At 35.8% G+C, this 25,152-nt stretch overlaps 1 protein-coding gene across 1 annotated transcript; it reads right to left on the bottom strand.

The window, feature by feature from the left end:
• Positions 1-297: 297 nt before the first annotated feature.
• Positions 298-24,597, bottom strand: LOC145060027 (uncharacterized). The gene is made up of 23 exons (XM_079007764.1): positions 24,524-24,597; positions 24,411-24,413; positions 23,909-24,065; positions 23,550-23,820; positions 23,346-23,439; positions 23,131-23,258; positions 22,973-23,057; positions 22,625-22,760; positions 9,833-10,029; positions 9,627-9,747; positions 9,357-9,539; positions 9,160-9,228; positions 8,872-9,075; positions 5,885-6,026; positions 5,263-5,430; positions 4,906-5,163; positions 4,634-4,818; positions 4,432-4,484; positions 3,790-4,343; positions 3,403-3,696; positions 2,704-3,294; positions 2,092-2,610; positions 298-1,961 (listed from the first exon to the last, which is right to left on the bottom strand). The coding sequence occupies exons 1-23, from the start codon at positions 24,595-24,597 to the stop codon at positions 298-300; spliced, it is 6,150 nt and encodes a 2,049-aa protein (XP_078863890.1).
• Positions 24,598-25,152: the final 555 nt, after the last annotated feature.

Raw genomic sequence — 25,152 nt, 5'->3', positions numbered from 1 at the left:
TGTTGACAAGTGGATTAAATGATTATTAATTTCACTAGGTTATAACCCGTGGAAACCACGGGTGAGAAATTTCTAAATAATATCAATTAAATTATAACTTAATTATTTAGCAATGTTTTGTATGTAATTGGATAATGATATAATAATTGGTTGAAATTAAGAATGGTAATCGTTTGAATATCAAATAAACAATTTGTATTTGTAGATATGTAAGAAAATAATCATTTTTGTATAATGCAAAATTTTAAATAAACAAAAAACATAAATTGATATAAATAATAAAGTTGTACAAAGTTTTTATAAATTTCTAAAAACTTCTTTATACACGACATTGGATGTTTTATTTGATAGTTTACCATGGTTATCTAAAATTAACAATTTTAATCCTTCTCTACTTTGAACCCTAGATAAAGCAACATATAATTGGCCATGTGTAAAAACAGGATCCTTGAGAAATAATCCAACCTTCGATAAAGACTGTCCTTGGCTCTTGTTAATTGTCATTGCAAAACATACAGCCAATGGGAATTGTCTTCTTTGGAATTTGAACGGGATTTTGTTTTCAGTAGGAGTTAAAGACATTCTTGGAATAAAATTCCGCTTTCCAATATTACTTCCAGATATGATAACTGCCTCGATAACACATTTGCCCAAAGTTTTGGCCTGTAGTCTAGTGCCATTGCATAAGCCATTTTTCTGATCAATGTTTCTCAATAACATAACTGGAACACCGACTTTTAAAATGAGATTATGGTTTGGCATACCTGACATTTTAAGACCATTTAAAACATCAGGTGAGTATAAATTTGCATCAAACTGATCATGGACAAACTCAGATTGGCAGAGGCTATCTGAACTTAAATATTCTTTTTCCTCTCCTGGAATCAATTTTAGCAACCGATCATTTATTTCTTGAACAACTTCATTTTTGGGAGCAAGTATTGCTCTTTCTTGAAAATAACCCGCGATGTTGAAGTTTTCAAGAATGGAAGGATATACAAAATTGATTAATGAACCAATAGGATCACATGGATCATTAATGAGAATATCTTCTGGAATATCAACAATTGCTTCACCATCATTCGGACCACTAAGATTACCTTCTCCTATGTCCAAAAGCCAGTTTGAAAAACCCTTTATTCGATCAACAGCAGATGAATCGCTTCCAACAGTTAACCTCATGTTTTTTGTTAATTTATGGACTTTGCATTGTTGCCATAAATACGAAGAGCTTAAAGAAGCGTTAACAATGTTTTGTCTACTGCCACCCGGAACAACAGGTAGAATTTGTCTGAAATCACCTCCAAAAACAACCACTTTTCCCCCGAATGGAATATTTGAGTTTGTAGGATTGACAACTCTTAATATATCCTTCAAAGTTTGATCTAAAGCTTCAAATGCATGCTTGTGTACCATCGGTGCTTCATCCCAAATGATCAATGAGGCTTTTCTTACTAAACTTGCAAGATCACTATTTGGATTTATTCTACAGTAAGAATCATCGGTAAGATTTATGGGAATTATAAACCGAGAGTGTGCTGTCCTGCCTCCAGTCAACAATAAAGAAGCGATCCCACTTGAAGCAACGTTTAAAACAATCTCTCCTTGGCATCTAATTGCTGCAGAAATTGTCTTCCAGAGAAATGTCTTACCCGTTCCACCGTAACCATAAATAAAGAATACACCTCCCTTATTATTTTTAACCTTAGCCATGATATCTTGAAAAATGTTGCGTTGCTCATCGGTTAATGAAACAAAGAGCCGATCAAAGTCATTCTTTAAATTTGGTATGTCATAATCTAGCTCTTCGGCTATCAAACGATTGTTTGAAGATGAAACCGAATCAAGATCAGGGTAAGGCATCCTTCTATAGTGCTTGAGACTGGAATTGTTTCGAAGTAAAATTTGTTCTATCTCAAACAAAGTCAAGTTTTTAATTTGATCTTCGTTTAGTGATAAACCTGTACGAACAACACAATATTACTTACATCATATTAAAAAAGAGATTAAGTGGGACGTAAAATGTAATTGACTGCATATTGGAAATTTATATGATACAATTTTAATAATAATGTAATAAACATATAATACCTGGAGAGTTCAATCTCTTTTGTTGAGTATAAAGAATTCCATCTGAGAGGTATTCCCACGTGTTTTCCCACACAATCTCTGGCTTACACAAACTGGTGGCAAATAAGAAACGTAAATAAAAACCAGATCCAGAAAGACTTGCTTCTTTAATTGCTTCGATGTATTCTTTGTAATCATCCAAAAGGCCTAAATTATAGCATGCATCTTTAAAAGAAGAACATATTTCACCATTGACCGTGCGAATTTCTTCGAATGATTTTGGACCTTTCACTTTATTTAAAAGAATTCTTAAAAAATATGCTTCGCCAATTTTAGGAGAAACCGAGTGAATTCTACCAATAGAATATCGTCCTTCCCTTGGCTTCCAAGTTTGAAGGTTAGGTTTCCAAACAAACTTTGTAGGAAATTCAGCATATGTAAGTTTTCGTGCTTCTTTATTGGTTTCATTACACTTCATCCAACATATAAACATTGAAGAAGCATTTAAAGGACGGTCAAGAACATCTTCAATATCATCGTCTGCCTCATATATGACTTGTTATTGACCAGGCAAATGAAAAGGCAGTCTAATCACAGTAGGATACCTATAATGAACATCATATGTAAAAATACGCCATGATGCTTCACATGCAAATATATATCTACAATCATAGTATTCTTTGATTTCATCGACTGCATCGTTGTTATCAGAATCATTATTGTTGTGCACCATAGCAATAGTCGCTCTATCAGGACCCTTGTTTATATATTTAAATAAATATTTTATAGAAGATCCTTGATTGCACCATTCAACATTAATGTGTGCCTGATATCTTTTCAACAGATATTTGTTGTATGGAACAACATTTATGTTATCTAAATGAACACCAGATTTTTCAACAGAATTTCCATCATTTCTTCTCCTATATAAAGGAAAACCATCTGAATCAAGTGAAGTATGATTACAGAATTGCTTTGGAAAGTTTTTAGAACACTTTCTATCCACCATGCATGGGCAATTCAAATTTTCAGCTCCACATGGGCCGTGAATCATGAACTCCCTGACAAGTGAATATAATTCTCGATCTTCATCAATATTTGGAATCTCAGCAGAAATAATCGGATCGATATATTCAACTGTAGGAAGCTTGTAGTCAGAATGCATAAATAGACATATATGACTATGCGGCAGACCTCTTTTTTGAAATTCAATTGTGTAAACCACTGCATGAAAAAATATACAAACAGGATAGAAGTTAGCAACTAAAGAAGGTATATATATATATATATACACACACACACAAATATATATTAAAGTATAATTTTAAATACCTGCTTGAACTTTGCCAAAAATTTCATTTTGCCTTAAATCTTTAATAAATGCATCCAACTTAATCTTAAATAACCTACATAATATATCCGGTCTATCTTCGGGATGAAGTGGAGTGTCCTTAAGAAACCTTTGAACTTCTGGCCATTTTGGATTACACGTAAAGGTTATGAAAAAATCAGGATATCTAAACCACTTACATAGTGACATGGCATCCAAATAGTTTTGCATCATATAACGTGCACCACCGGTAAACGAAGAAGGTAAGATCACACGTTGCCCAACGTTTGAGATATCTGTACTCCCACATGCTTGGTGATTACGCAGATTCTCATAAGACTAGCATCTAAGAATTTTTTGTTGCTTACGTATGAAATATAATCGCTCACTTTCAATCATTGTATAACCATCAACTAAAAATTGTTGGAACAACCTTTTAGCATTAAGAATTAGTGAGAACGATTGATCTCTATCTTGAATTCTGTAAGCGAAAAATTCTCTCATTGTACATGTCGGGCGTTTGTTGTTACTTGAAGCTGTTATACCTCTATGAAGGATGTCAACTCTATAACCATCATCTCCATATGGAAATAGTAATGGATACTGAAGAGCAAGGTAAGAAGGATGTAATTCACTGATACGTTTTAGTAATCCAGATGCGGTTTCAACAATGATGTCCCTTTTTTCAATTGAATCACAAATGTCACCAACAATTAAAGCTGCTACCTCAGAAGAAGTTGGTAAGTTATACGTCCTTCCATCTTGTTCTCTTTTTCCGATTAATCTTAACTTCAAATTAGCACCTGGATTTTCGTGAAGATTGTCTCTTACCATCCTATAAGACTTGACCAACACATTGTTTGAATCCAACATAACCTTCAAAAATTCTATAATCTGGAGATCATATGATATTGAACTTGATGCAGAAGCACTCTTTGGTCCGCTGAAAATATTATAAAAAGTTATTTATTGTTAGTAAATAAATTAAAATGGATTGAATTGATTTACTAAAGTTAATTGTAAAAATTTACCCAATACTTGTTGATCTATTTGAAATCTCGTTCTCCGTATCATATATGTATAACTGACAGAATTTTGACCATTAAGTCTAAATATGTATGGTGTGTTGCCCGTGTTGATGGATGAATCAACTTTTCCTCCCATGGATGTAAATGAAAACATTGAATTGTAACGTCGAATGTTCTTCATGAAGTGTTTGCTTTTAGAATCTACGGAACGGTAAAGATTTTTGTAAGATGATGGTGCTTCTTTTAAAGGTGGTAGTTCAACTTTGCCGTAACCACAACATAACGAATAAGATGTATTCCCATTTTTTTTGCCTCTAAGCGATTCATCTTTCCATATTTTTGCATGACAAATTTGACATATGACAATCTGGTCTCCATGATCCAAGTAATCTGTTGAATCCCATAAATAAATTAAAAATAATGAATATAATTAAAAATATTAAATAAAAATATTAAATTTTATATATTTATGATTACCTTGTGAAGTACCGCGAAAAACATCTTCAATAATATGGTCATCATTAATTTCTTCATCTAATGTCAAGTCAATCATAGGTATAGCAGATATGTGTGTAGTCTTCCTTTTTAATTGATGTTTTCCTTTTGATAACTTGATTGATGAAGATTTTTGAGTGATGGTTGAACGACCGGTAGATGTCATGCCAATACCAAACAATGGATTATCATTGTTAATAGATAGCGGTGTTTGAATGTTATTATGAAAAATATAATTTCCTAAAAAAATAAAAATACAAATTATAACGTTAGGAATTTGTATAAATTATATAACTGGTAAACATATATTTTAGAATCTGTCTATAAAGAAATGCATACCATTTGAAATGTTAGATAAAGGAGTTCTAACATTTACATCTGCAGACTGAGAATGAATAGCTGTATGTTGATATACAAATGGTTTGACTGAGTTTAGATTTTCCTTATGTGATGTAAAATTTCTGTAGTTATCTACAGATACTAAATGACTACGACGATTGTAGACATCTGTTATGTAATGAAAAAAAAGAAATATTGTTAGTAATAAAGCTAATAAAATTAATTATAAAAAAACAATTAAACTTTAGAATTTAGCAATTTGATATAATTTATATAGTTCAAAAAGAATTATAAAATAAAAGAATAACAATACCGTTATTTGATATGTAAGAAACATGTGTAATATGTGATTTTTGATGGGTAGATGTGTTAGAATTTACTTTGGATTTTTTATTATCCAAATATAACTTTCTAATTTTTCTCGTATCTTTAGCGTTTGTAGAAGCTGTAGTGTTAATTGAACTTGTAAAATGATAGTAAATAATTTAAGAACATTTTTTATATAAAATTAAATATATTATATTTTATAAAAAATTATTTAATTTTAAAATAATAATGAACAGTAGATTAAAAATAAATAAATAAAATATATTAAATATTTAAAACAAAGTAAGAAAATTACCGTATTGGCTAAAATGAGTAGCATGTGCAATAGATATACGTTGAGACGATTCCGCGGTATAGTTATTCTTAGATTTTTTATTATCCAAGTATAACTTTCTCTTTCTTCTTCTTTCTCTAGCATAGGTAGGATCCATATTCTTCTTTGATATATAATAAAATCAATAAAGTTAACTTATAAAAATTAATATTTTTAAAATAAGTATTACAAATGATTGGTAACTTATGCAATCCAAAGAAACTTCAATTAAGAAATTGAATAATAATAACAAACCAAAATAGTTATAAATCATAATGCGAAACTTATGTTATGTGGCAATACAATTGGAGAAACATAATATATTTATCGATCATAAAAGTGGTTTTTTTTATGTTAGAGAAAGTGATAACGTATTTTTATGTTCATGCTCGATTTTGATTATAAAATGGAAATTCCACTACCCTTATATATATATATATATATATATATATATATATATATATATATATATATATATATTGAAAATTCCAGTACAGCTAATGTATTAAAATGTTGAACATATTCGGGTTGACATTTAAAACCTTATTTATGCATAAAGTAAATCAAAAACATGAGAAATTAAATAAATTTAATTTTAACCATTTTAAAGATTATTCATAATTTTTGATTTATAATAAAACTCACCTAAAAGTTATCACTATTCCCCAAACTATCCCCTTTCCCTTTTGTCTGTATCAAACACGATGAAACAAAAAACCCAGCCCTAGAATTTTGATTACATACACATTTCCACATCCACCGTTCGATTTCTTAAAGGTTGTGAACGTTTATCCATGTATATCGATAAAGGATATACGACCGATTAGAAATGTGAAGTGAAGAAAAGCTTACGTCGAGTAATCCCGCTGTCGAACTCAGAGACTGGTTGAACGCAAGATTGGGGTTTGAAGAAAGCAAGATTCAAGGTAAGAGATGATCAACTGATGGTTAATGTTAGTTTTTTTTAACAGAAAATAAATTATGTCGAAGAAAATTTACCTATTTTTCTTTGTTCCAGAAATCTTGTGACTGAAGATATAAGCGAAAAGTTAAGCCGTTCAAAAGAATAAACTCACATTCGTTAATAGCGGAAACACAATAAGGTAGAAATGGTTTTGGTTCGGTTTTTGAAATTTGAGTGTTTGTTTAAACATTTGAATTTTGAAATTGCTAAATTTTAGACAAAATCTCGTTAATGATTATTTAGGGGATCATATGAGTAAATAAAACAATTATTTTATTTGATATACCTTCTAAATTATAAGAGTTTTATATCATTGTATAGTAAGTTTTTCAATTTTATGTATAATACAGATAATCCATATCTGATCCATATTTTAGTTGTGATCAAGAATAGATGTTTTGGTGGGTCACTGTGTTTCAAGATACTTATGTTAGTTTAAATCATTGTTCATTTTTATCAAACTTTATCTTTTTGCATACCTTTAATCCATATTTCAATCAAAATCACTTAGTTTTTACTACTTGTTCATTATCTTGCAGGCCAATAAAAATGGTATGTGACAAATTGCAGAAATCCATATAGTTTATTAAAACTCTTATTACTTGATGTATAAGTGCATGCATAGATGTTTATTTAGGATTTTATGCACAAGGGTTAAAATGAAAAATAACAATGCTACTTTTATTAATTAAAATTGTTTATCATTAGTTATATTGCCTAAAACATAGTAATGGGTACAATTAATTTATATGTTAAATTCAATTATTTGTATCAAACACATTTTAATTGAATATCGAAACCCTTAGGGTCTATTTGTTTTGCATAATATTTTAGAATGTATTGAATCTGTTAATACACAACTCTTCATTAAAAGATGGCAACCCTAAGATGATATTTAGTTGAGATAAAAATTTTGTGTTTTTTTTATTTATATTTCTTATTATTTAACATATCTTTTAATCAACATATGTAATACACAATATTTAGTATTTTATAACCAATATTCTTAAATTGACAGGTAGGTGGTGGTATGTGTAGCCTAAACAAATGATAATTGGACAAAAATGGTAATGAACTAATATTATGTTAATTTTTCGTTAGGCATCGTACCTTTATTTATTCCTATTATAACATTCTACTATCAAAAAATTGTTGTTTACACTTTTATAGCAATATATATTAATTTTGCTCTTAAACCACTAAATCAATAACTGTTTCTCTGACTCCCGGAGGAATAATTGGTTCCAAAATAAGAATTGTATTTTGAAATGTGCTATAGGTAGTAATATATATTACTTAACTAACAAAATTAATAATTTCTTGTTTTCTTTAGATATGGAAGAATCTAAAGTTGTGGACACCATTCTTAAAATGTTGTCAGCTAACAAAACCTCAATCTTTCAGGGTTTTACTTCAGGTAATAATAATATGATTGAAATTTTTTGTATTTGTTTTTGTTTTTGTAAATATTTGATTTGTGAAATTTAAATTGTGTTATTTTCGTCCTCCTTCAAAGCTGGAAATATCAATGAATAAACAACATTGTAATCAACCAGAATTAAGAATTAAGATCTTCAGTCAATCTCATTTTGAAGCACAATCACAATCACAGACCGGGCTACTTTAGAATAGGAATAAGAAACATCCAAATTCAAAGTCAAATGTAAACAACTGCTACAAATAGAAGTCTATATAATATATGTTTGAAAATTAAAAAACTAAATGTGGTGTATGTTAAATAACAAAATTATTCCAAGATCATAAGTGATTTAAATAACAAAATTATTTCTAAATCATAAATTAACATTCATAATAATATATTATGAAGGTTAAACATACTAATAAAAAAACAATCATCCCCAACAAATGTTTGAAAATTCTAAAACAAAACGTGAAAGTACTTAATGAAAAGTAAAATGCATAATCATTGTCTATAAATCATAATCCAATAGCTAACGAAACTTAAACTTAAAATAAAAAGTCAGCCACTTTTTTCCAACTTTACCTTCACAATCTGGTTAATGCGTCCTTCTGGCGATATTTTAGGATTTTTTGATGATGATAAATGTTCATTCAACTCCAGATCAAAAACTTCTTCCAGATTTCTCTTCAAAACAGTTGGTGTATTGAAAACCTTCATAGGACTTGTTGCTGAGTTTTTATCAACAGTGTAAGGTGTTATGTTGTCGTCTGTCCCAGAAATTGCATCCTAAAAAAATTTTGTACTTAATTAATTTATAATATGAACTTATATTTATAAAATAATTATATGCTATTATAAAGTGTATATAACCTTCAAAATCCTATTATCTTGTGATTCAGAATCGGCTTCACCAATATCAAATGATTGTGAATTACCTACCTGCATAATAAATAATAAAAAATATGAACATATATAATAATAATAATAATAATAATAATAATAATAATAAATCTTTTTATAAGAATAGTAAAAATATTAAGCATGATAATAATAAATAAATTAATGACCTGTGAAACGGTAAACTTATTTTCGAGTTCTTCAATCAACTTTTCATCATCACTGACTCTACATATACTGTATTGGTTGTTGTTGTTCGAGACATTGAAGCGACTGATTGATATTTTAAAAGCCAACTTCAAACCTTTCAGTGCATTTATCTCTCCGGGATAAAGTTGAGTACTAAAACCAAGCTACAATAAAAAAAAAGTAAAAAAAAATTTAGTTAAACTAAATATATTAAGTAAATGTATCATTTAATTTTAATCAAGGAAGACGACCTTGACTGTGTTTTTAAAGAGATCATGGGCTGATTTTTTCAAGAGATACTTTCCATCTCTTTCAAACATGGTTAAGGTAAGAGTACCAGTATTGTCTTGCACACGTATCGGAATCCTATATCTATAAAAAAAGGAAAATCCAAAATATATTAATTACAATATAAAATATAATATGGGTTTTAATGATTCAGGAGGAAAATAATAACCTCGGAATAACCGTAGTTTTGTTTTTTGTGCAATCCTTATTATGACATTCATACCCAGTTAATCCTTCATCATCAACTTGATCTTCTGCACCAGGAGGCCGAATTGCTTTGTAGTTGCAATTTGTACATGCCAAATAATGTCGTGGTTCATTTTGTAAAATTCCCTTTATAGTGCCCACGATAATGAAAGTATTTTTCTGCATATTAATTTTATTTTGATTATGCTATATACATAACAAAAAAAAGTAGGTTTATAAATGTCACACCCCAAAACCGATAACGGCGGAATACGTTTCGGGGTGGAGGACGTAGTGAACAGTATCATCACAATTGCATAATAGTAGAAACAAGAATCATACAACCATAGTATTACATAGTGAATTTAATTACATGCGTGTTTTGTATGTTTAACAATCACTCAAAAGTAATTCAAAAATAAGAGATGGGTCTTGTGTACTCCACCTTCTCCAAAATGCTGCGTCTGTACCTGTTTATCTTTGACCTGAAGATACAAGTATTTTGAAAACAATTATCAGCATAAAGCTGGTGAGTTCATAAGAGTTTAGTGTGAGTTTTTGTATACAAAGCATTAGTGTTAAAAATGTATCCTTTATGTTCATAAGTAGTAGAAATTTAGAAAATCCCATATTTTCCAGGAAGTACATTGTAAGTGACAATCTGTGAAAAGTGTGCATTCTTTATCTCTTTGAAAACAATTTATTGTAAAAATTCTTTGGCAAATCTCCAAATAACAAATGTGACAGGATAAGTTAAGCCCGTGATCCATGATAGAGGTGCGAGCTTCCTTTAGTGATAGATACCTACTTACTTCGGGATGTGGTTTAACATTTAGTGTAGTATTTTAGTGTAGTTGTAGGGTATTCCTTATAATTTACCAATAGTGAGAATAATAGAGAATCCCATAACCTTCCCGGTCATGCACCGTGTAGTGAAGTAGTGGCATCCCTGGGCCTGTACGGCGCGGACTGAGTTAACAGTCGGGATGTAATAGCGTCTGCCCCCGTATAGATCTATACATGTAGAGTCGTCTCCTGCTGGAACACTCTGGGCGTAGTGAATAGCGAATAGAGTATCTCGTAGCGGTTTAGTGTATTATTGTTTGTTTAGTGTTTTCTCTATGGTTATAGTGTAGAAATCTTTTAGTATTGGTCATAGTGCATTCTCTCACTAGTGTACCGTCTAGTAATAGTGAGTATTATAGTGTAGATAATAATAACTTTAGCGAGTAGTAGCGGTAGCGACCCTAACCATACTTATTATGGTTATCTTAGTGGGGATGTTTCTTAGCATGTTAGTGACTTTAGCATTAAGTGAGAGTGGTAATATTCGTATACCATACTGATATACAGGTTATATAAGTAAGAAATCAACGACAGTCGGACGGATAACTACTACCCTAAGCCCACAATCAAACAAGAACATGAAATAAGGCGAGATATCGGTCCTAAGTCCTCTAAGTCTTATTTATATAAATATATCAGAGTGGTTACATATTCTAAGCAAATTGATTAAATAAAAGTATTTTTCCAAAAGAACATATAAATTCTGATTCACTGTCTAAAAATAGTTTGAAAAGGGTAAAACCCGTTTTTAAGGCATAGGGACAAATCACATGTGATTTGAACTAAGGGTAGTGAATCACATGTGATTAATCCTTGTAACTCGGAATTCGTTCTGTAAAACTTTGCATAAACATTTATAAGCAACTTGTATCTCCCCCCTAAAACATTTAAAACATTTGAAAGGTTCATTAAGGGGTATGAACTCACCTGAAATCGCGGAAATCGGGTGAATCGGGTAAATCGGGTAATAGTGTCGATTGAGCGTTTGGTACCAGATAACCACTTGAGCACCTTTTAGAACCCTAATGTCATATGAAATATGTATTTTACAAGAAGTTAATCATCTTATGCTTTTCATTATAGAATTTGGACATCCTAGTGTCGTTTTCGGGGTTTTAAGGCCTAGAAAGGGTCCCCGGGAGTGGTACAAGGCCATGGATGATTTATAGGAGGGTCCATGAGCTCACTTTCTTAGATTTTATAGCCTAAAAGCCACCCATTGGGAGTTTACGGCCGTAATCCCCCTAGGCTTGGCCGTAAACTCTTGTGACACTCCAAAATGTGTGTTTTAAGGCCTTATCTCACTTCCTTGATTTAGTGGTGTGTGTTTTGGACCAAGAGGGAAGGATTAAACATCATATTTTGTGATATTTTTGGGGAGTTTACGGCCAAGACTTGTCCTTGGGCCGTAAACTCCTATAAGTCCTTTAAGATGATGGTTTTACTTGTACAACATGGTCCCAAATGGCTTAGAAAAATCCTAGAAGGCCCTATAGTGAGTTTGGAACAATTTGGCACATATTTATGGGGAGTTTACGGCCCAAGAACATCCTTGGCCGTAAACTCTTCATTTGGTGTCAAAATGAAGTGTTTAATGGTACAACACACTTCCATAGGCCTTAGATAAATTCCTTTCATGCATTAGGGTAGTTTAGGGGCTTGTTTGACACAAAAGTTTGGGTGTTTACGGCCCAAGCTTAGCCTTGGCCGTAAACTCCACTTTTTATGTTCAAATGATGATGTTTAATGCCTTTAAGCCTTCCTTGTTGTCAAGTCTAAATTACTAAACACCCTAGGAGAGTTTTTGGAGCCTTAAACATGGATTTGTGGGGTGTTTGAGGTGTTTACGGCCTAAGCACATGCTTGGGCCGTAAACTCCTTTTTAAGCATCATTTTCTTGTGTTTTAATGTCCAAACCCTTCTAGTTATAAGCCTTAATTAGTATACTAACATACAAGAAGGAAAAACTTGGTCTTTGGCTTGGATTTGGGGGTTTACGGCCTAAGGAGCTTCTTAGGCCGTAAACTCCTCTTTGAACCTTGATTCCTATGATTTTTGGCCCTCAAATTCAATGAAGCATGTCTAGAATAAGATAGAGGATGAGTACTTACGTTTGGAAGTCGGAAATTAGCGGAATCGGGGTCGTTTTCGAGTCTAGAGAGAGAAAGTAGAGAGAGAGAGAGAGTGGGTGTGTAGTAAATGAGTGTTCAAATGTTGTGCACACCCATTGCATATGTCTCGGGAATCGCACCCGATACACGGCTACCCGATGTTTAAAGTTACCTGGGTTAAAACTTTTTACCCGGGTGAAGTGGTTGAAAAGGTAATACAACCCTATTAGGTTAAACGGGGTTAACACATACGAGTTATATTTCTTATGATAATATTAAGCCATGCATAAATTTAGATATTCGGCTATTGACGATTCCAAATATTGCATAAAATAACGTATAGTGACACGTTTCGTTAGTGAAAACGGGGTTTGTAACGGAAATAGATTTGGGGTTGTCACATCATCCCCCCCTTTAGGGGAATTTCGTCCCGAAATTTAGGATACAAACAGATATGATGTTACAACACTACTAAGCGAAGAGGTGAGGATATTTGAGTTTCATTTGGTCCTCGCGCTCCCAAGTGAATTCCGGTCCTCGCTTGGCGTTCCACCGAACCTTCACAATTGGGATGCGGCTTTGTTTCGTCCGTTTTACTTCACGATCCAAAACCTCAGCAGGTTCTTCCACGAAGTTGAGGCTCTCATTGATCTCGATCTCGTCGAGGGGGATCACGAGAGTCTCGTCCGACAGACATTTCTTCAAGTTTGAGACGTGAAAGGTGGGATGTCTGTTACTTAGCTCGCGGGGTAAGTTTAGTTTGTAAGCTACAGGGCCGATTCTGGCAAGAATCTCAAAAGGCCCTATGTACCTTGGGTTTAACTTTCCACGCTTCCCGAAGCGTATCGTGCCTTTCCAGGGCGAGACCTTCAGAAGGACTCGGTCTCCGACCTAGAATTCCAAGGGTTTCCTTCGTTTGTCGGCGTAGCTCTTCTGTCGATCCCTAGCGGCTTTTAGTCGTTCACGTATCTGTACAATCTTCTCGGTCGTCTCTCGAATGATCTCTGGACCAGTGAGGGCGCTATCAGGAACTCGTCCTTTAGCTAATTGAGTGTCTCCCACCTCGGCCCAGCACAACGGGGATCTGCACTTTCAGCCGTAGAGAGCTTCGAATGGAGCTGCCTTGATGCTCGTGTGATAACTATTGTTGTAGGAAAACTCCACAAGAGGTAAGTGTGTATCCCACGATTTCCCGAAATCGATCACACAAGCTCGCAGCATGTCTTCTAAGGTTTGGATCGTCCTCTCACTTTGTCCGTCAGTCTGCGGATGGTAGGCTGTACTCATATCCAGCCTCGTCCCTAGTGCCTTTTGTAATGATTGCCAAAATCTAGAGGTGAATCTACTATCTCTGTCTGATATAATAGATATAGGGACGCCATGCAATCGCACTATTTCTTTTATATAAGTCCTAGTGAGCTTTTCCATCTTATCCGTCTCTTTGATGGGTAGGAAGTGGGCGGACTTGGTCAACCTGTCAACGATGACCCAAATGGTATCTAATCCACCTGCTGTTTTGGGCAGCTTGGTGATGAAGTCCATTGTGATTCGCTCCCACTTCCATTCTGGTATTTCCGGTTGTTGGAGGAGTCCTGATGGCTTTTGACATTCTGCTTTGACCTTCGCGCAAGTAAGGCACTTACCTACAAAGGTAGCGATCTCCGCTTTCATGTTCGGCCACCAGTAAAGCTTTTTGAGATCCAGGTACATCTTATCTGAACCCGGGTGGACGGAGTAACGAGTGTTGTGTGCTTCTCTCATAACCAAATCCCTAAAACCTCCATGGCGTGGAGTCCAGATTCGGTCCATAAAGTAATAGGTTCCGTCACCCTTAACCTCCAGATTTTTATCCATTCCTCGCAGGGATTCTCCCGCGACATTTCCAGGCTTTAAGGCTTCCAGCTGAGCCTCCTTGATCTGCATAGATAGATGTGAGTGTATGGTCATGGTTAGCGACTTGGTCCTTCGTCCGGAATATTCTTTTCTGCTCAGGGCGTCTGCTACTACGTTGGCTTTCCCCGGATGATATCGAATTTCGCAGTCGTAATCGTTAAGTAGTTCGACCCATCGACGCTGTCTCATGTTGAGTTCCTTCTGGTTCAGTATATGTTGGAGGCTTTTATGATCAGTGTACACCACGCTCTTCGTCCCATACAGGTAGTGTCTCCAGATTTTTAGTGCGAAGACGACCGCTCCTAACTCGAGGTCGTGAGTAGTGTAGTTCACTTCATGGTTCTTTAGCTGTCTCGAGGCATAGGCGATAACCTTGCCTCGTTGCATTAAGACACAACCGAGTCCCTGATTGGATGCATCACAGTAAACGACGAAATCTTCTGTTCCCTTGGGAAGGGATAATACTGGTGCGGTGCATAGGGCTCTCTTCAGGGTCTGGAATGCCTTCTCCTGTTTCTCTTCCCAGTCGAATGGTACACCCTTCTGTGTTAGCATGGTGAGGGGTTTCGCAATCCGAGAGAAATTTTGGATGAATCGACGGTAGTAGCCCGCGAGGCCTAGAAATTGACGAATTTCCGTAGGCGTCTTTGGTGCTGACCAGTTCTCAATAGCTTTAATTTTGGAGGGGTCCACGTGGATTCCGTCTTCACTGACCACGTGCCCTAAGAATTCTACTCTCCGGATCCAAAACTCGCACTTAGAGAACTTCGCATACAACTTCTCGGATCGCAGGGTTTCCAGTACTAATCGTAAATGGCTTCTGTGCTCTTCCTCGCTCCGAGAGTAGACAAGTATGTCGTCAATAAAGACGATGACGAACTGATCTAGATATGGACGACATACCTTTATTCATCAAGTCCATGAATACTGCAGGGGCATTAGTCAGTCCAAAGGGCATCACTACGAACTCGAAATGCCCGTAGCGGGTTCGAAAAGTTGTCTTTGGAACATCTTCCTCGAGCACCCGCAACTGATGGTACCCCGATCTAAGATCAATCTTGGAGAAGTAACTGGCTCCTTGGAGTTGATCGAATAGGTCGTCGATACGAGGGAGAGGATAGCGATTTTTGATCGTGAGTTTATTGAGTTCCCTATAATCGATGCACATCCGAAATGACCCATCCTTTTTCTTCACGAACAAGACCGGAGCTCCCCAAGGTGAGAAGCTCGGTCTTATGAAACCCTTGCTAAGCATTTCGTTGAGTTGACCGGATAGTTCTTGCATTTCGGCGGGCGCTAGTCGGTAGGGCGACTTAGCTACTGGGGTAGCTCCTGGGATTAGGTCGATTCTGAATTCAACCTGTCGTTTGGGAGGTAGGCCTGGGAGATCCTCCGGAAAGACATCAGGAAAATCGCATACTACTGGAATGTCTTTTGGATCTTTCGATTTCTGGTTAGTGTCGACGACGTGAGCAAGAAAGGCGCGATATTCTTTGCGCAAGTATTTCTGAGCCTGAATACTAGAGATGATACGAAGGTTTGTACTTGGCTTATCTCCGTATATCACTAGGGTCTCTCGATTCGGAAAGTTCAGGCGAATGGCTTTTTCGGAACATAGGATGTCGGCGTAGTGAAGGCTTAGCCAATCCATACCAACAATGACATCGAAATTTTTGATTGAGACTGGTATAAGATCGATTAAAAAGGGGTGATCATCTAACGTGAGAGTACAACCTATATAAATTTCATTAGAGCTTTCTGTCTTCCCATTAGCCATTTCTACAACGAATGTTTCTTTTAGTGGTTGAGGGGTTTGTTTGAGTAGGTGTTTAATGTTTTGATTTATGAAGCTTCTTTCTGCACCACTATCGAATAAGACACAGGCATAAGAGTTGTTGAGAAGAAACGTACCCGTGACCACCGTGGGATCGGCCACCGCTTCATTGTGACCGATAGCAAGTAACCTTCCAGTTCCCCCAGCATTTGTAGTCTTCGGACAGTTCTTCTTAAAATGGCCCGCTTCGCCGCAGCCATAACACGTCGGGGTCACTCCCGTACCAGGAACCTGTGTAATAGGTTTGGGAGGGGCCTTGCAAAATCGGACAGTATGGCCCTTCCGTCCGCAGTTGGAACACTGCAATTCACGGCATGGACCGTTATGGTGAAAAGGGCACTTGGGACACTTAGGCAAATTCCCACTGTAAGCTTTCGGTGGGGCTGGAGCAGCTGGTGCGGCCGGGGTGGTGGCAGCATGAACCGCCACAATTTGCTGATCCCTGGAGGCGGTTTGAGTTTTCTTGCCTTTCTTCTTATCCCATCGTTTCCTCTTTCTGTCGGACGATCCGGATGGTGCAGTGGTTGTTGTGGTTGTTGTTGCTGAGTGGAGGAGATTTCGTGATTGATCAGACTCTGGGCCAATTCCTTGGCGCTGTCGAAAGTGGTAGGGCGTGAAGCCAGAACATTTCCTCGATACGGGGGCACTAAACCCCAGATGTAACGTTCAATCTTCTTGCTTTCAGAGGGGATCATGTTGGGACACATAGCCGCTAAGTCGCAAAACCTGGCCGTATAAGCCGTTATGTCGGTCCCCTTCATCTTGAGGTTCCAGAGTTCTTCCTCAAGCTTCTGGACTTCGCCCCTAGGGCAGTACTCTCCTCGCATGAGATCTTTTAGAGTGTCCCAGCCCATGGCATTAGCTGTGACCAAGGAGAGTGCGTTGACATGGCCGTTCCACCATGACAAAGCCCTGTTAGTGAGGGTAGCAGTAGCGAACTTGATTTTGCTCTCCTCGGGGCAAGAGCACATCTCGAATACAGCTTCGGTCCTTTCGAACCATTGGGACAACGCCAAAATTCCTCCGGTACCATCGAAGAAAGCAGGTTTACAATTCATGAAGTCCTTATAAGTGCATCCCTGCACTCGCTGGTGGACTTCACCAAATCTAGAATTCCCACCGCTCGCATCACCCGAGTTCATTTGAGCCATGGCTGCTGTTACAGCCGCAGTCACAGCCGCTTGGAACAACACCGGATCGAACTGCGGAGGAGGAGGTGGTGGAGGAGGGGTTTGAGTTTCAGGTCTTCCTCTGCTGGGACGCTTTCGTGGAGGCATCCTTCACTGGAAGATCATATGATAGCAATAGTAAGAGCCTATTGCGAACATGAATAGTGCGTTTCGTGGATTAAATCAACATAATCCAAGATCAGGGTAAGAGTTATAGCAATAGAGAAATCAACTGCCAATATACTAGTATTAATGATGCAACAGAAGTTCATGAAAATTGACCTAACAGTAGGTCTTACATCACACCATAGAGAAAATATTGGCAGTTTAGAGGTTCAACTAGAGTACTTTTAAACTAGGAATGCTTACAGACAAAAGATCTACGGAACATAGGGATAAAAGGCTAGTCCTTTAAACAAAAGAGTGAGGTAACTAGATGTCTTCTACTGTCGACGGCTGCTTGTCGGGCGAATCCTCAGATCCTCTAGTTGACGCATAACTTCTTGAAGGTGTCGATCATGAGTCCTTTGGCATGCTCGGAGTTCCCTAACTTCAGCTCGGGATGCAGCCAGCTGATGCTGCAGAGCCTCGTTGGTCCTCCTTGTCCTGTCCACGGCTTCCTCGAGTTGGCGAATGCGAACAGTATTGAGGTTTGAGTTGGCATCCACTTCTACCATTCGACCAATAGCGGCTTGACCTTGCTCGACATTCCTGGCAATTCTTCGAATCATGATGGGCAGAACCCGATCCGCCGATCCTCCTTCGCTTATGTGGTAGAAGCTTCGGTCTCCATTGTAAGGTAAGGGCTGACCCTGCTCCTCGCTCCATCGATGCAAGGATATTGCCCACATAGGAGTGGGGCCCTGAAATGCCGGTCGGGGGTTAGGGTTCGGGGCTTCAGGAGGTTGGTTGTTGACTTCTGGCTCGGAGCTCGAGCTATCCGAGAAGCTTTCAGCATGATGATCATCCAAAGGAATAGGGTGATCGTCGTCTGACTCCTCTTCGAGCCATCCTCCATTGCCCTGGTTCGGAAAGTACGGATCACCGGGTAGGTGGAAGCCAGCCATGCTATCTACGCGAGAAAGGGGGAAAGAAGATTAATAGACGTACTATTCTAAGATACTTATAGGAGGAATCATTACCATTTGACCCAATACTTGCATAGTGCATACCGATCACATGTAACCGAAGCAAGATAGTCCTTCGAATAAACTACCCTAACTTCAGACCCCCAATCAAACAAGAACAGGGAATGAAGCAAAGGCTGCAGATTCTGAGTCTATAGCGTCCCAATCACATGTAATCGTGGTGTATCCACTTAGCAACTATTGTCCTACTAGTAACGACCCTTGATGATAACACATACGTATAATCTAGAGATACAGAATACTCCTATAGTATTCTTATGTTAGCGTTATTGTAGTATTGTTGGTAAGTTTTAGACTCGTTGCAACATCACAACCGAACTTAGGCACATGCTAGTCACTCTCAGGAAAACGTAGTTGATCAGGCTACATCATCCTCAATGTGACTATATGTCTCTAAACCCAATTGTGCTGCCCAACAATCTTAATACTTTTGTTTTGTTCTAGAATAATACGAATTCCTGTGTTTTATAGTGATGTGAGTATATATACTTAGTTAGATCTTTTAGATACTTAACAGTATATATATTCTTGGTCAGAGTGTTTTAGTCCCGAAGTGTTTATAGTTCGTATATCTTTTATAGGTTGATATACTTGATTCACTATAAACAATGCTCTGATACCAATCTGTCACACCCCAAAACCGATAACGGCGGAATACGTTTCGGGGTGGAGGACGTAGTGAACAGTATCATCACAATTGCATAATAGTAGAAACAAGAATCATACAACCATAGTATTACATAGTGAATTTAATTACATGCGTGTTTTGTAATGTTTAACAATCACTCAAAAGTAATTCAAAAATAAGAGATGGGTCTTGTGTACTCCACCTTCTCCAAAATGCTGCGTCTGTACCTGTCTATCTTTGACCTAAAGATACAAGTTATTTTGAAAACAATTATCAGCATAAAGCTGGTGAGTTCATAAGAGTTTAGTGTGAGTTTTTGTATACAAAGCATTAGTGTTAAAAATGTATCCTTTATGTTCATAAGTAGTAGAAATTTAGAAAATCCCATATTTTCCAGGAAGTACATTGTAAGTGACAATCTGTGAAAAGTGTGCATTCTTTATCTCTTTGAAAACAATTTATTGTAAAAATTCTTTGGCAAATCTCCAAATAACAAATGTGACAGGATAAGTTAAGCCCGTGATCCATGATAGAGGTGCGAGCTTCCTTTAGTGATAGATACCTACTTACTTCGGGATGTGGTTTAACATTTAGTGTAGTATTTTAGTGTAGTTGTAGGGTATTCCTTGTAATTTACCAATAGTGAGAATAATAGAGAATCCTATAACCTTCCCGGTCATGCACCGTGTAGTGAAGTAGTGGCATCCCTGGGCCTGTACGGCGCGGACTGAGTTAACAGTCGGGATGTAATAGCGTCTGCCCCCGTATAGATCTATACATGTAGAGTCGTCTCCTGCTGGAACACTCTGGGCGTAGTGAATAGCGAATAGAGTATCTCGTAGCGGTTTAGTGTATTATTGTTTGTTTAGTGTTTTCTCTATGGTTATAGTGTAGAAATCTTTTAGTATTGGTCATAGTGCATTCTCTCACTAGTGTACCGTCTAGTAATAGTGAGTATTATAGTGTAGATAATAATAACTTTAGCGAGTAGTAGCGGTAGCGACCCTAACCATACCTATTATGGTTATCTTAGTGGGGATGTTTCTTAGCATGTTAGTGACTTTAGCATTAAGTGAGAGTGGTAATATTCGTATACCATACTGATATACAGGTTATATAAGTAAGAAATCAACGACAGTCGGACGGATAACTACTACCCTAAGCCCACAATCAAACAAGAACAGGAAATAAGGCGAGATATCGGTCCTAAGTCCTCCAAGTCTTATTTATATAAATATATCAGACTGGTTACATTTTCTAAGCAAATTGATTAAATAAAAGTATGTTTCCAAAAGAACATATAAATTCTGATTCACTGTCTAAAAATAGTTTGAAAAGGGTAAAACCTGTTTTTAAGGCATAGGGACAAATCACATGTGATTTGAACTAAGGGTAGTGAATCACATGTGATTAATCCTTGTAACTCGGAATTCGTTCTGTAAAACTTTGCATAAACATTTATAAGCAACTTGTATCTCCCCCCTAAAACATTTAAAACATTTGAAAGGTTCATTAAGGGGTATGAACTCACCTGAAATCGCGGAAATCGGGTGAATCGGGTAAATCGGGTAATAGTGTCGATTGAGCGTTTGGTACCAGATAACCACTTGAGCACCTTTTAGAACCCTAATGTCATATGAAATATGTATTTTACAAGAAGTTAATCATCTTATGCTTTTCATTATAGAATTTGGACATCCTAGTGTCGTTTTCGGGGTTTTAAGGCCTAGAAAGGGTCCCCGGGAGTGGTACAAGGCCATGGATGATTTATAGGAGGGTCCATGAGCTCACTTTCTTAGATTTTATAGCCTAAAAGCCACCCATTGGGAGTTTACGGCCGTAAGCCCCCTAGGCTTGGCCGTAAACTCTTGTGACACTCCAAAATGTGTGTTTTAAGGCCTTATCTCACTTCCTTGATTTAGTGGTGTGTGTTTTGGACCAAGAGGGAAGGATTAAACATCATATTTTGTGATATTTTTGGGGAGTTTACGGCCAAGACTTGTCCTTGGGCCGTAAACTCCTATAAGTCCTTTAAGATGATGGTTTTACTTGTACAACATGGTCCCAAATGGCTTAGAAAAATCCTAGAAGGCCCTATAGTGAGTTTGGAACAATTTGGCACATATTTATGGGGAGTTTACGGCCCAAGAACATCCTTGGCCGTAAACTCTTCATTTGGTGTCAAAATGAAGTGTTTAATGGTACAACACACTTCCATAGGCCTTAGATAAATTCCTTTCATGCATTAGGGTAGTTTAGGGGCTTGTTTGACACAAAAGTTTGGGTGTTTACGGCCCAAGCTTAGCCTTGGCCATAAACTCCACTTTTTATGTTCAAATGATGATGTTTAATGCCTTTAAGCCTTCCTTGTTGTCAAGTCTAAATTACTAAACACCCTAGGAGAGTTTTTGGAGCCTTAAACATGGATTTGTGGGGTGTTTGAGGTGTTTACGGCCTAAGCACATGCTTGGGCCGTAAACTCCTTTTTAAGCATCATTTTCTTGTGTTTTAATGTCCAAACCCTTCTAGTTATAAGCCTTAATTAGTATACTAACATACAAGAAGGAAAAACTTGGTCTTTGGCTTGGATTTGGGGGTTTACGGCCTAAGGAGCTTCTTAGGCCGTAAACTCCTCTTTGAACCTTGATTCCTATGATTTTTGGCCCTCAAATTCAATGAAGCATGTCTAGAATAAGATAGAGGATGAGTACTTACGTTTGGAAGTCGGAAATTAGCGGAATCGGGGTCGTTTTCGAGTCTAGAGAGAGAAAGTAGAGAGAGAGAGAGAGTGGGTGTGTAGTAAATGAGTGTTCAAATGTTGTGCACACCCATTGCATATGTCTCGGGAATCGCACCCGATACACGGCTACCCGATGTTTAAAGTTACCTGGGTTAAAACTTTTTACCCGGGTGAAGTGGTTGAAAAGGTAATACAACCCTATTAGGTTAAACGGGGTTAACACATACGAGTTATATTTCTTATGATAATATTAAGCCATGCATAAATTTAGATATTCGGCTATTGACGATTCCAAATATTGCATAAAATAACGTATAGTGACGTTTCGTTAGTGAAAACGGGGTTTGTAACGGAAATAGATTTGGGGTTGTCACAATAAATATTATAAAATATATGAAAACCGCACCTCCACAGGTTCTGAAACATCAGCAATTGTCTTCAACTGAAACTTAACCATGAAATCATCATGTTCAGAAACTTTATTAGACTTCATAAGTGTGAATGTATTTGTGGATGAATCAGGGCGATCATCTCCATCCAAACTGTCTGTTAAAAATTTTTAACTAATATTAGTCACATAAAAATTAATTGTAGAAATTTGAATGAAATAAAGAAAAGTAAATAATATTAATCACATAAAAGATAAATATAGAAATTATAATGAAATAACAAATAAGTAATATTAATCACATATAATTGATATTAGTGACATAAAAGTTAATCGGAGAAATTAGAATGATATAACATAAAATACCTTTTCTTAAAAACATTGATTTCATCAATGTTTGTGTTAATGAACAGCTTCGACACGACAAAATAGGTGTTAACTGTGGGGCGATCTATAAAAAAGATTTTAATAAGTCTTAATTTAATGATTAAAAAAATAATTAATAACAAAATACTATAGTATACCTCTCCAAATACTAAGTTTCGCAAATTGAATGATAACGATGATACGAAGATTGTGTGGATTGTTATCAAGAAACCCTTGCATTTTGTAAGCAAAATCACCCCACAAATTGACACTTAGTTGCAAACCACTGCCAAATAAAACTTTTAAATTAAATGAAATTATAATTAGATAATCTAATATCCAAAAAAATGAAATAAAATATAAAATAACAAACTTTGCATCTTGGATTTGGATGTTGAGTCTGTGTTTTTTGACATCATCATTGTCTCTCCCCATCTCACCAATTGCAACGACCAATCCAATAACATCTATGAACATCAAAAAAGATGAATTAAATTTTGTTATGATTTTAAAAACATGATATACTATTCAAACCATAAAATTGACAATAATTAATCTATAACAAATTGCAACTAACCGATAACAGTGTTTTCAGGATGGGTCAATGAGATAATAGTCTGGTAATCAACAAATTCAAAACCAAATGCAGGTCCAGAAAAGTCATGACACTCCGTAAGAACAGTGTTACGGACAAAAGTAAGTTTATGATGTTGCCGAGTTAAAGTAAAACCACCCATCCTTTGAGATGCAAAGCTTGGACATTGTATGTAAAATGCCAAGCCATCTTTTAGAATGTTTTTGAATCGATAGATGTTTTTTCTTAATACATTTGCTTGGATCTTGGTACCCTAAAAGAAGTATGATATATAAAATTATCATGAAATCATATTAAATTTTGAATGTGTAATGAATATATAGTGTTAAGTTGTAAAATACCTGTTCATCTATTAAGATTAATTCAATCGAGAAAAGTTCATCCTTGTTATAGAATGAAAAAAGGTTCCATAGGTTTATCACTTTAACTTTGATAGTTGAATCATCTTTAAGTATATCCAAATCCGAAATCAAAGTAACATTTGGCTGTGCCATTTCTCTGCACAGAAAAATCAACATATATAAAATGACACGGATCGAAAAAGCAATGTAAAATAAGTTGAATTAATTATCAAAGAACAACCAAGCTGATAACCTAATGTATAGTTATCATGGTTTTCGTGTAGCATTAGAGTAGATAGCAATTGACATGTGAAACAGTTAAAGTAGTGAAGGGATTGAATGAAATGTAAAATCAAATTATTGAAACATATTGTGTAAACATATAATAAGAAATAACAACTTTTAAAATCGTACCTTCATTGCGTGCAAATATAGCAAGAATGAAAGTCAATTAATTGATGTAAATATATGTTCAACAAACAAAGGCAAAGAAATGAATTACATTCTAAACACAAAGACAGAAAAAAAAGAGAAAAAGAAAGATTGAAATTACAGAAATAGATGTGCTGGTTGATGTTAATTTGAAAAATTAATATAAATAAGTGTTTTACTAACCTTTTGCAAATCGGTAGAGCAGAGCAGTTAAGAAACTCAAACTTGAGGGCAAAGCAGTAGAAGATTATGGGCATCGATGGGTTAATATAAATATGGAGACAGTAATGAAGCACAAAAATTTTATTAATTGCAGAAAAGTATTTTATTTTGCCGATTTTTTTCTTGATTTTTTTGGATCTGATTAGTGGGAAATTGTTTCAAATTAAAATCTTTGACTACAATTTCGTTTTCTCTTTTTTTTTTCTGCAAAGATTTGGGTTAATTTAATTCCTGATTTACAGGATTACAGGATATGATAATATCGTTTGTTATTTTTTGAATTTCAAAATATATGCTGTAAAACAAATTACCATAAATGTAGGATTGACCATAAATTTACCAAAATTATAGGATTAATATCTTAAATGTCTGTTTTTATATACAGGTAATTGACCTGAATTTTAGGATGTGATGTATCAATATTTAATTTTTTCTGATTTTATATGCAGGTAAATGAGCTGAATTTAAGGAGGTGATTGTATCTATATTTGCTGTAAAGGATGGGCGGGAAATTTTGCAATAGAGAATCCTGATTAAGACACGTGGCAAGGAGGAGGTGCATAAGAGGGACACGTGTCATACAAAGTACT

Source organism: Lactuca serriola, chromosome 6, assembly GCF_051521515.1.
Source record: "Lactuca serriola cultivar US96UC23 chromosome 6, Lser_US96UC23_V15, whole genome shotgun sequence".
In the NCBI taxonomy this organism is placed as follows: domain Eukaryota; kingdom Viridiplantae; phylum Streptophyta; class Magnoliopsida; order Asterales; family Asteraceae; genus Lactuca; species Lactuca serriola.
Note: the sequence above shows the minus strand (reverse complement) of the source record. Positions and strands in the feature narration are given on the sequence as shown.